At 46.3% G+C, this 12,720-nt stretch overlaps 1 protein-coding gene and 1 long non-coding RNA gene across 2 annotated transcripts; one reads left to right on the top strand and one right to left on the bottom strand.

The window, feature by feature from the left end:
* Nucleotides 1-2,610: 2,610 nt before the first annotated feature.
* Nucleotides 2,611-9,167, bottom strand: LOC129644584 (uncharacterized). The gene is made up of 3 exons (XR_008710849.1): nt 8,673-9,167; nt 7,968-8,131; nt 2,611-4,741 (listed from the first exon to the last, which is right to left on the bottom strand). It is a non-coding gene; the product is annotated as an uncharacterized LOC129644584 (long non-coding RNA).
* Nucleotides 9,168-9,340: 173 nt separating this feature from the next.
* On the top strand, nt 9,341-10,992 carry LOC129643480 (histone H2B type 2-E-like). The gene is made up of 3 exons (XM_055568023.1): nt 9,341-9,400; nt 9,528-9,728; nt 10,630-10,992. Exons 1-3 carry the CDS (start codon nt 9,341-9,343, stop codon nt 10,990-10,992), a joined length of 624 nt encoding a protein of 207 aa, XP_055423998.1.
* Nucleotides 10,993-12,720: the final 1,728 nt, after the last annotated feature.

Here is a 12,720-nt window from a genome sequence, read left to right as displayed (position 1 = left end):
TTATATGTTCACTATAGAAAAAACACTAAAATACAGATAAGCAAAAATCACCTGTAACCCCATTGCTCAGAGATGATCACTTTTTAGAAATTGATATTTGTCTTTTCATACATAGGGATACACATTTTAAAGTTCATGTTATCTTTTTTTTTTTTTTTCAAAAATAGAATTTCACTATACATCCTGTTTGTAATGTAAATGTGAATCATAATGTGCTTTTCAATTTGTAATCATTTTATCACAGGCTTTTCTCTGGTTGTGGCAAGAGGGGGCTACTCTCTAGTTGCAGTGCACGGGCTTCTCGTTGTGGTGGCTTCTCTTGTTGCAGATGTTCCCAAGCACAGACTCAGTAGCTGTGGCACAGGGGCTCAGCTGCTCCACAGCATGTGGGACCTTCCCCGACCAAAGATTGAACCCGTGTCTCCTGCATCAGCAGGCAGAGTCTTTACCGCTGAGCGACCAAAGAAGCCCTTTTCACTATTTTTTATGATTGCATAGTAATCAACTATACAAAGTCATTGTCATTTGAAGCACACCAATCTCTTGTTAGATTTTTAATGGTTTGATTAGTTTGTTGTTCGGTTTTGATTCTTCTCGCGGTTTTTTTAAGAGAAAGAGGTACATAAAAAAGAAAAGACAGCTCTTAGCAAATATTTCCTCCCAAAGATCAAGATACCTGGAACGTGTTCTGAAATGATGCAGATTCAGTCTAGTTTCCCATACTTTTAGTAGCATCTTAGTGATGGAACCAATTCATCATGACCAACACAAAGCACTGAATTCCCTCCTCGCTCCTATACATGGAACATGATAGTGGGAACTAAGGTGGCAGGGCAGTGTTCAAAACTTGCTCTGCTCCTCAGCACAGAACTAGTACTTTTGGAGGATAAAATACTTAAGCCTGGGTTTTATAAAGACCCTTTTGATTTACTCTAATATAAATTAAATCAGCCAGATTTTGTGGTTTGTGTCATTGCTACAGAGATGCTCTTTAAATTCAAATCTCAAATTTATTAACTATCTAAACACATGGGACATCAAGCATACCATTTCCCGATCTTCTGGTTTCCTACTTCCTTATCCTGTGCTTAAAAAACAAAATGCAATTTCCTTGCTTACTCTCATGTAATGTAAAGATGAATTGAGCATGCTCACAACTGGAAAGGACTTCCATGATCTGTGGCTGATACAGTTGGCATTACAGGACACCAGTCATTCTGAAGAGGATGTGAGGTGAAAACAGGATGAGGGATTCCCTGGCGGTCCAGTGGTTAGGAATCAACTCTTCCACTGCCAAGGGCATTAGTTCAGTCCCTCGTCAGGAAACTAAGATCCCACAAGACATGTGGCACAGCCAAAAAATTTAATAATAATTCATTTAAAATGGAAAACATTTCTTAAAGGACCATAAAAACTTAAATAAAAAAAAAACACCATAGAATAAAATGGAGGCTGATGGTGGAGTACAGGCCAGGTGGTCCTGGAGCTGTGGACAACGAAGCATAGACATGGATGTTCCCATTCTTAGAATTCCAAGGTCCACAGGGAGCTAAATACACTGGCTTCTGGGATCTACTTTAAAGAGAACAGCAGACTAACTCAGCAGTAGGCAAGAAAGGCGTAGCCCCAGTCTCCTGACAAGCTGCCCACAGGGGCAAAGTTTGACTCCATTGACTGTCAATTGGCAAGATGTAGACAGTATTTGCCAACAAAGGTCCATCTAGTCAAAGCTATGGTTTTTCCAGTAGTCATGTATGGATGTGAGAGTTGAACTATAAAGAAAGCTGAGCGCCGAAGAATTGATGCTTTTGAACTGTGGTGTTGGAGAGACTCTTGAGAGTCCCTTGGACAGCTAGGAGATCCAACTAGCCCACCCTAAAGGCAATCAGTCCTGAATATTCATTGGAAGGACTGATGCTGAAGCTGAAACTTCAATACTTGGCCACCTGATGTGAAGAACTGAGTCATTGGAAAAGACCCTGATGCTGGGAAAGATTGAAGGCTAGAGGAGAAGGGGACAACAGAGGATGAGATGGTTGGATGGCATCACCAAGTCGATGGACATGAGTTTGAACAAGCTCTGGGAGTTGGTGATGGACAGGGAAGCCTGGTGTGTTGCAGTCCATGGGGTCGCAAAGAGTCAGACATGACTGAGCAACTGAACTGAGCCAGTATTCATTGCAGAAGAAAGTAAGGTTTCCAAAGATACCTCTCAGCTTTCTGTAATAGGTGTTCTCCCTGACCTGCATTCATTCAGTTCAGTTCAGTCGCTCAGTCATGTCCAACTCTTTGCAAACCCAGGCCTCCCTGTCCATCACCAGCTCCCGGAGTCCACCCAAACCCATGTCCATAGAGTCAGTGATGCCATCCAACCAACTCATCCTCTGTCGTCCCCTTCTCTTCCCACCTTCAATCTTTTCCAGAATCAGGGTCTTCTCAAATGAGTCAGCTCTTCGCATCAGGTGGCCAAAGTATTGGAGTTTCAGCTTCAACATCAGTCCTTGCGTTCATTAATGGAAGGTAAATGTGGAAAAGTGTGCCTCATAGATTGCTTCTTTCAAAACTAACAAATGCATAAATTATGGAAGGCGTAAATTGGGAAGCAAGTCCACATACTCCAGATTCTCAGTTAATCAAATCAGTCCAGCAATCATTTAGAGCAGCAGTCCCCAGCTTTTTAGGCACCATGGATCAGTTTCCTGGAAGAAAAGTTTTCTGCAGACTTGGGTAGGGGGATGGTTTCAGGATGATTCAAACATGTTACTTTTATTGTGCACTTTATTATTATTTCATGGTGGTATATAATAACATAATTATATAACTCGTCATAATGTGCAGTTCACAGTGGGTTCCTACTCCTATGAGAATCTAATGCCGCCCCTGTTCCGACAGGGGGCAGGGCTCGCGATGAGGAGCAGCTCTAAGTGCAGATGAGGCTTTGCTGGTCTGCCCAGTGCAAACCTCCTCCTGTGCGGCCCACAGACCAGCAGCAGCCCAGGGGCTGGGGACCCCTGAATTAGAGTCACTGGCATCTTGAACTGCAGGTATTCTGTCCAAACCCAAAATCCAACTCCTCGTCTCTGGGTGGTTCCCTTTCCATATTTTTCCATTTTCTACCAATAATGCCACTTTATCATTAAACTTTATCAGGTCCTCCTTGTCGATTATTCCTTTAAAATGTCTCTCTCCCACTCATTTCTTTGTCTTCCCACAACAGGACCCAGGCACTCATCCCTTCCTCACTGGTTTTGTGCCTCTGGTCTCCCTTTTCTAAGATATTCTGTATATCACTGCTAACACGTTATGTGATGTTTCTAAATTATTCATTTCATCGGGTCAGCCCTTGATTTCCCACAGATCTAATTCCTGGCACACAGTAAGTTGTTAAGAACTGTTGAAGAAACTCGATGATTGGTGAGTGTGAGGTTTCAGTTCTGTTTTAGCTTAAACATTCACTAAACGTGAACTCGTAACTGTAGAACTGAACTTCTTTTAGGTTTATTTTGCTTACAACTATTAAGTGAGGCATTGTAAAACAACCGCTGACGGTGAAATAAACTACGGAGATGAAAGCGTTAAGGACACATCTATCTTGTGGAGTAATCTGAAGTCACAATCTAACTTTCACATCAGGAAAACTTGTATCATTCACAAGGTGTGGCTTAAGTTGAAGACGCTGATCTTTTAGCCCTCACTTGCCAATCAGCCTCATTATTTTCTCCATGTCTGTGTGTGCACAACACTTCTTCCCCTTCTTTTATTTTTAGGTCCAGCAACCTGCCCATCTTCTGTGAGTTGCTCATGAACAAGCCCATCCCTAAACAGAATTATAGCATCAGGGGTTTCGGCTTCTGCACAACTGTGTGTAAATTACCTAAATTCATTGAACAAGTGGAGTTGAATGATTTTACATCAAAAAGAAGTTTTACATGAAGTGTTTACATTTGGGTTGCAAGTGCTTTCTCGTCTTCTGCATTTCCCCATCTTGGATTTGCAAAAGCTGTGACAATGTTAACTTTCAACAAGGTTTCTAAGAACTTCAGATAAATCACAGAGCCCAAAATGACACATGTAATCCAAATTCACAGATCGAATAAAACCAATGAGTTGGTTAAAACAGTTCCTGGGGTGATTCTGGTATATCATCTCTTCTCATTTATCCCAGTTCTTTAGCAGAGTTATGTCTTAGAGCCCAAAGTATCAGCTGATAGGAGAGTTTGCTTTTCTCTCTCAGCTTAATTTTTATAAGTACTCCTGAAACTCGGAGGCAAATGAGGTAGATTCGCTAGGTCTCCTCTGGCGGCTTTGGATGAATGTGGATAATTAGCTCCCGAATGAATGGCTGCAATCTGCATATTTCTTTGGGTCACAGCTGGAAGGTCTTTAGCTCCCCTGACTGCACCCTACACTTTCTAATTGTGCGCTGGGGGTCAAGTTGCCCGTGTTCCAAGCAGACTGAGAAGAAATGTGGGGAGTTCTCTTATGTCTCAGAGTTATTTAAAACCTGTACGGCTCTTCAGCTGTGGTAGGCTATTCTTGCCAGTAAGCTAAATTTAACATTCCTCTCAATGTGCTGCAATGAGGTTGCTACTATAAACTGCTGTTGTGTAGACTGCAACTTCAGAGAGCGGTTCTATGTGCAGAGGGCTCCAAGCCAGCTTCTTGACAATCTTGCCTGCAGCCAGTGTGGTAATACTAGGAGTTACTTACTCTTCAGCACAGACAACACCTGTAGCAGAGTCTGAAAAGAGCCAACCACGACCCACGAGTCAGTCCCAGCTGAGGTGGAAATCAGCAGGAATATATGACATAAAGGTGAAAAATGCAGGCACTTCTTTGTATGCCTGATGGTGGGCATTATTTTAAAAATTGAAGGATTATTTTTATGTGGGAGCACTGTTTCCTTCTGAGGGCTTTTTGAACATTCAATTTAGTATTATGAAGGTTTTGTTATTTGAATTAGGAAATGTCAAATGAGTATATATTGTAGATTTGATTCAGTCTGTACCATATAATGACGAGTCTTAAGTGTGGAAAATTGAAGCATATTTTATAGAGATTTTGGGGGAAAATGCAAGGTTTTTTTTTTCCTTTTTTAAAATGAATGAATGCTTCTGATATTCATAAGCACAAACTTTAGTTTACTGTTGGCCTGTGTTCCATAAGTCTGATTTGAGCAATCAGTTATAGTGGAAATGCCAAGGACTTGTAAAAAAAAAAAGCCAAACCTGGTTAAAATTTGGCCTATTATTTCTTAGCTGGATAAAGTCCTTTAACCTTTCAGAGACTCGTTTTATATGTATGGGGGATGAACAATATCTCCCTGAGTTGTTATAAAGCTTAAAGGGAATATATGTAAAATGCAGAGCATAGCACTTGAGACACAGTAAGTATTCAATTAAGTTCAGTAATAGATTAGCAGTAGCAGTTTTCAGAACTTAGAATTAATAGCAGGAAGGTAGGTTACTTCTGCTATGCATTAAAATGAGATTTTGTGGATCAGCCTAGAAATCCCATCTAATTTTAAAACCAAAGTGAACAAGATTTTCTTCTTAAATTAAGGTTCAATTCCAAGATACAAAGCTGTTTCAGACCAATTTTTAAAAAACTCTCATGAGGGAATTAGCCTTTGGGGGAAGAAGCTTGTAGTTTTACAAGCTAAAGAAGCTTGTTGATTAAAAGAAAGCCACTGAAAATACTGGCAGTGTTCTTGACCTGAAAGCCAGACACCTGCCAGTATTTGAGAAGAAGCAAAACAGAGATAACTTGCACTCCTCTTTTCATGTCTCCAAAGCTTCTGAGTTCATCAGTGTGTCTTGGGGGCTCCCTCAGGGGTCAGCCCCACTTCACAGATGCAGAAACTGAAGGTCAAGCAGAATCACTTGCCTGAAGTCACACAATGAGTTAACAGCAAAATGGAAACTAGAATTAGTCCATTCTAGTTACAGAAACACGTGCGGAGTGTGTGCCAATAGTGGGCATATGGCCACGAGGGCTCCTCCCAGGCCCCTCCTCCCACACCACACACCCTCTAAGCCTCCTTCTCCAAGATTACAACTGTCCCTTCTGTTTGGACCAAGTAGGGCTCCATCCCCGTCTTTGTCCATTTGCCTCTATAACAATACATCAGTTCCATAAAGCGGGTGGCTTGTAAACAAGTTATTGCTTACAGCCCTGGAGGCTGGAAGTCGGTGCAGCTGGCCCTCTCTGGGCTGCAGGCGTCTGGTGGCGTCCTCATGGGGAGGAGCTCTCTGGAGCCTCTTTCAGGAGTCCCTAATCCCTGCTATGAGTGCTCCACCCTGGAGACTGAAGCATCTCCCAACGGCCCCGCCCACTGAAACCGTCACATCAGACGTTAAGATTTCAACAAAATAACCTGGGGGTGGGGCACAAACATTTGGAGCATTGCACTCCCTTTAACCAGCGCTCATGTATCCTGAAGGTCTCAGAAAACAGGAGCGATTTCTTGTTACAAGGCAGAGAGGTGCTGGGAATTCCAGAGTCCGCATCATGCAGATTGGCATATTTGTGTTGTTGACCACACACTAGCTGACAACTAACAAACTCTCGGTTGGGAACCTCTTGAAGCATCAGAAGTCAAAGTGTCTGATTTTCTACAATTCAGTAACATTCTATTGTTCTCTTTAAAAAGGCTTTTTAACTGTTTGGTTTTGTGGGTTTTAACATCTTTTTAAATTGAAGTTTAGTTGATGTTTACAAGTGTTTCAAACTTAAAAACACACACGCAAGAAAAACTCTCATCCCAGTTTTGGAGAGCTGTAGGGCAAGGCTAAAACAGACACAGACATATATCTGAATGGACGTTCAGGTTTCAAGAGCAGGGGCTTCACTTTTTTTCTCCCTCCTGCAGTGTTCACAACATTTTAAGAAGAGAATCTCTGATGAAATAAATTGAGGTATTGAGGTTTTCAAGATTCAGATCATGAGTGGGTTTTATTACTTTCCTCCAAAGCGTAATATATTGCTGGGTTTCTCTTTCCAGTATCTAAACAGCTATTAGCTTTGTGGAACTGTGTTCTCTTGCCTAAAGAGGAAATTCTAATTAACTCAAAGCACTTTGATTCAACCTCTAAGCCATTTACAGACTGGGGGTTGTGCTACAGTTAGTTTTTTTTCTTTTCTCAAGTCCTTTGTTAGCTTCATACAACTTCTATGGATATGAATCTTAATAGATTTCAGCCTTGTTCTATTTTCACATTCCTGCTTGTCCTAGGGGAGTAGTATAGTGTGTTTAGTGCTGGTCTGGCATGCAGCTGGAAAAAGAATGTCAAGTTTATGGGAGAGGGGGGTGGGGTCCCTGCTTGTTTCTGCTGCCAGGAATGTGTGTCTTGCAACTCCTAGCGTTTGTGCAAGACATGATATGAAAGGAACTGAAACAGCAGAGGCTAGAGCCTCGGCACATGAAATGGGCAAGTTTGGGGAAGGATGTTAAGGGACAGGATCGAGGCTCCGCAACCGGTAAGCCCTTTGACAATGTCTTCCTTTTGTCCAGGCCCCTCTGCCTGCTCCAGGCGTTGCTTCCCTTCCTGCTCGGCCAAGCCTCTGGGCTGCGGCATTTCAGCTCCTGCCTCACTCACTCCACCACCCTCATCACTCAGTGGTCCAGTGCCCCCTGCACCCCTGTGTGTGGTGAGTCAGGCGGGTGCCCTACTATGCAGCCTCGTCCTGCCTGGCACGCTCTGCCTGGGCCCCTGCTGCGAGGCTGCACCCAGCGAACCTGTGCTGGCGTGCTGCAGAGCTGGGCCTGCAAGCCAGATCTCTGTCCTGACTTCCAGCCCCATCTCCTCCCATTTAGTGCAAATACTCACTTAAATGTCCCAGGCGGAGTTCACCTATGTCTCTCTTAAATCTCCAACTCTTTTGATGACTGCCAAGACCCTAAGGTCCTTGAGGGGGGCAGGAAGCAAAGAAATCGAAAGCCAAGAACCTAGAGTCTTTCGCCTCACCTTCTCATCCAAAGCTAATCAGAGCTAGTGCATCCGAAGGCTGGCACTGTCTGCTTTGCTCTTCAGTAACCTGGTGATCTCAGTCACTCTGTGCAGAAGGTCAAGGCTTCAGGACGGGACACGTTCATTTGTTCATGGTGTCAGCAATGATGCCAGATATGGGCCTGGAATATGAAGAGCTCCTTAGATAAATAAGGACAGGTTGTGCTGTTGTCTTTACATGCACCGCAAGATGTAAACGTTTCTTGAATAACCAGTTTCCCCGGGGAATCCGCGTTCCTTCTAAACGTCTGCGCACTGCCCACCCCTCCTTCCGTGGGAGGAATTTGCATTTAGAGCATTATCTCAATGTATAACTTTTTAAAGGGGCAATAAAGAAGGCCATAGATTTCCTTTGGGATCGATATAAAGCCAACGTCACATTGCATAGGAAAAAAGCTTATGCCTCAGCTTCCCTGGTGGCTCAGATGGTAAAGAATCTGCGTGCAATACAAATGTGGGTTTGATCCCTGGGTTGGGAAGATCCCCTGGAGGAGGAAATGGCAAACCACTCCAGTATTCTTACCTGGAGAGTTTCATGGACACAGGACCCTGGTGGGCTACAGTCCATGGTGTAGCAGAGAGTCGGATACGACTGAGCGACTAACATTTTCAACACTTTTTGGCCAGGAAAGAACTACGGGATTAGGAGTGATTAAATCTTACCCGCAGGGCTGAGTGTTGGGAAGACTGAGTTGTGGAGCAGGTTCCAGGGGCCGTTGACGGCCTGGCCCTCGGCTCTCTCAAAAAGGACATGATGATTTGGGTTTTACTTCTTCAACCAACAAAAATGGTCAAAAAATTAAGGTGCCCATGTTGAGGTTTGGCGTCTCTGCAGGGATTTGTTCAAGTAGAAAGAGCAAGGAGCCAGGAGAGAGCTTGAGTTCCTCTGAGCCGTGTGATCTGAACCAGGTGACTCTGGTTTCCCGGCTTCAGTTTCCTCTGCTGTTAAATAATGATTCCTGTATTCCATGTAAAGTCATCTTGGATCTCTAGTGAAACACTCAGGAAAGTCATGCTTGGGATAAATATTTCTACAGCACAGACAGACCATATCTTTAAGACCTTGTGATTCTGATTCTAAGAATTACTGTATTTGGGTTTTTTTTAATTTAATTTTTAATTGAAGGTTAATTGTTTACAGAATTTTGTTGTTTTCTGTCAGAGGGGGTATATGCACACCTATGACTGATTCATGCTATATTTTTGTTTTTAAGAGCGATGCTTGGATTTGAAGTACTTTTATTGCTGGATGTGAAAAATTGATTTTAAATTAATAACTTCAGGATTATTGGCTGCGAGCTCCTAGTCTCCAGGCCCCCTTACACAGAATAATGGTATATGTGAAACGAGTGTTGTACCCTGGGAGCCTATGTACCCTAAGGAAAGGAGGGGTATGTCAGAGTCAGGACGAGGGAAGGGCCTTCCACGGAGACGGGAACAGGCGGCGGGGCAGCTGGGGAGGGTGGCCGGGCTGGAGGCCCGTCAAGTCAGAGCAAGCCACTGGCGCTTGAGACTCAGGCGGCTCCACCGCCCGGGGTGGACCTGCAGCGGCCCCGCAGCGTGCAGGACTCGCGGTCCCGCCGCGCCGCTTCTCCAGACCCGCCGCCGCCCCGGCCTGCTTCGGGGCCGGGAACCTCCGCCTCCCCGCAGTCTACAGTTGTCCTCCCAGCGCTCACCGCCTCGCTTTCTTCAGGCTTCTACTCAAATGCCGGCTTATCGGTGGGACCTTTCCTAACCACCGCAACGTCAAGAGCACTCCTGCTCCCACTTCCTCGGCTCCTGGTCCCTTCCTTTCCCTTACCTGCCTTTCTGGTTCTCAAGCCCCTGCATGTATGCGAGCGAACTCGCTTCAGTCGTGTCCAACTCTGTGAGACCCTACGGACTGCAGCCCACCAGGCTTCTCTGTCCGTGGGATTCTCGAGGCAAGAAGACTGCAGTGGGTTGCCCTGCTCTTCTCCAGGGGATCTTCTCGGCCCAGGGATTGAACCTGTGTCTCTTACGTCTCCTGCGTTGGCAGCAGGGTCTTTACCACTAGCATCTCCTGGGAAGCCCTCTCATGCCCCTGCCACCACCTAAGATCTGACTGTTTATCAATCTGTCTGTCCTCCTCAGGTGAACATCAGATGCAGGGGAGAGGGGATACTTAACTATTATGGTATCATCAGCATTTAGAATTGGCCCATGGTAGATGCTCAATAACAGAGAAGGCAATGGCACCCCACTCCAGTAGTCCTGCCTGGAAAATCCCATGGACGGAGGAGCCTGGTAGGCTGCAGTCCATGGGGTCGCTAAGAGTCGGAAACGACTGAGCAACTTCACTTTCACTTTTCACTTTCATGCATTGGAAAAGGAAATGGCAACCCGCTCCAGTGTTCTTGCCTGGAGAATCCCAGGGATGGGGGAGCCTGGTGGGCTGCCGTCTATGGGGTCACACAGAGTCGGACATGACTGAAGTGACTTAGCAGCAGCAGTAACAGATGCTCAATAAACCATTTTTTCCTTTTATTTTCTTGATTTTTATTGGAGTATAGTTGATTGATAACATTATGTTGGTTTCAGGTGTATAGAAAAGTGAATCAGTTATACATATACATATCTGCTTGATTCTTTTTCCACATAGGTCATTCCTGCCCCTAAAAACAGCTCTAAAAAAGCTGTGACCAAGGCCCAGAAGAAGGATGGCAAGAAGCACAAGCACAGCTGCAAGGAGATCTACTCCGTGTACGTGTACAAGGTGCTGAAGCAAGTCCATCTGGATACCGGCATCTCGTCCAAGGCCATGGGAATCATGAACTCCTTCGTCAACGACATTTTCGAGCGCATCGCTGGCGACGCATCGTGCCTGGCGCATTACAACAAGCACTTGACTATCACATCCAGGGAGATTCAGACTGCCAAGCTCTTGCTACTACCTGGGGAGTTGGCCAAGCACGCTGTGTCCGAGGGCACTAAGGCTGTCACCAAGTATACCAGCTCCAGGTAAATATGATATGCCTAGCCGCTGTTAACGGAGAAAGCAATGGCACCCCACTCCAGTACTCTTGCCTGGAAAATCCCATGGATGGAGGGCCTGGTGGGCTGTAGTCCATGGGGTCGCTAAGAGTCAGACATAACTGAGCGACTTTACTTTCACTTTCATTACTGTGTAGGCTCCCCTGGTGGCTTGTCGTAAGAATCCACCTGACATTGCAGGAGACGTGGGTTTGATCCCTGGGTTGGGAAGATCCCCTGGAGAAGGAAATGGCAACCCACTCCAGTCTTCTTGCCTGGAGAATCCCATGGACAGAGGAACCTGGCGGGCTACAGTCCATGGGGTCGCAGAAGAGTCAAACATAACTTAGTGACTAAGCAACAGCAATACAGAGTATTGAGTAGAGTTCCCTGTGCTATGAAGTAAGTCCTTATCAGTTATCTCTTTTATATACAGTAGTGTGTATATGCAGAGAAGGCAATGGCACCCCACTCCAGTACTCTTGCCTGGAAAATCCCATGGATGGAGGAGCCTGGTGGGCTGCAGTCCATGGAGTCGCTAAGAGTTGGACAGGACTGAGGACTTCACTTTCACTTTTCACTTTCATACATTGGAGAAGGAAATAGCAACCCACTCCAGTGTTCTTGCCTGGAGAATCCCAGGGACGGGGGAGCCTGGTGGGCTGCCGTCTATGGGGTCGCACAGAGTTGGACACGACTGAAGCGACTTAGCAGCAGCAGCAGTGTATATATGTCAATCCCAACCCCCCAATTTTTCCCTCCCCGGCCTCTGGCCCAATAAGCCATTATTGAATGAAGAAAAGCAATGAGTCTGGGACTCGCAGAAACAGAGGTGTCTCGGTTCCATCAAAGAGGAGCCAAACACAAAGAGCTGAACACTGCAGGTTCCATGGGGAGGCCTGGGGGACAGACGGAGGTCTTTGGCATTTGGGGGGACCGGGGGGGGCGGGATTGGGGTGCCGTCAGGGAGTGAGGAGTGAAAGGAGGCCAGAGCCAGGCCTGCATCTCAGGGACACCAGTCCTGAGGCACCTGTGATGGGGACAGACCTGTGAAGGGGACTTAGGAGGGGTAGTGACTGAGGCCAAAACAATCCAGCTGGGCAAGGGGAGCCTGGTGGCAGCCGGCAGGGGAGCCCTGGGAGCAGGACAAGCCAGCGCTGGGGGGTGAGGCTGGGTCCCTGGAGTGGGCTCCCTCGTGCCCTGAAGGGAGAAGCCTGGTGGCGGTGGGCTGAGGGGAGCCCAAGACCAGAGAAGAAGCCGGTGGTAGAGGACTGAGCTGAGGCAGGAACAGAAGCCTTCTTCAGTGAGATGGGAGATGAAAGGTGTCTGCTGATGGAGGGAGACCCGGAGGTGGGTGCAGACCCAGGAGCACAGACCGTGTGGGCAAGCCGCGCGATATGCGGTTGGCACAGGTGGCGAGCAGGGGCAGAGGTGAGTCAGGCCCGATGGGACCTAGGCTGGGGCGGAGGCGGAGGTCTGGCGCCTTCGGTCCCCCAACCCGGCATCACCAGCAAATCCAGGCAGAAGGGATGCTCTCGGGCTGGCGAGAGGGGAGAAGTCAGGGATGGATTTCCAAACAGAAGGTCAACTTTCGGGAAGGGGATGACATGGGTGCCCAGCGGTGGCCAAGACCACCTGGGACTGGAGACCACGTTTCTTTCTTTCTTTTTTAACTTATTTGTTTTATACAGAACACTTCGGCAATCTGTGTCATCCTTGC

Source organism: Bubalus kerabau, chromosome 2 (assembly GCF_029407905.1).
Source record: "Bubalus kerabau isolate K-KA32 ecotype Philippines breed swamp buffalo chromosome 2, PCC_UOA_SB_1v2, whole genome shotgun sequence".
NCBI lineage: Eukaryota > Metazoa > Chordata > Mammalia > Artiodactyla > Bovidae > Bubalus > Bubalus kerabau.
The sequence above is the reverse complement of the archived record's forward strand: the minus strand, read 5'-3'. Positions and strand labels throughout refer to the sequence as shown.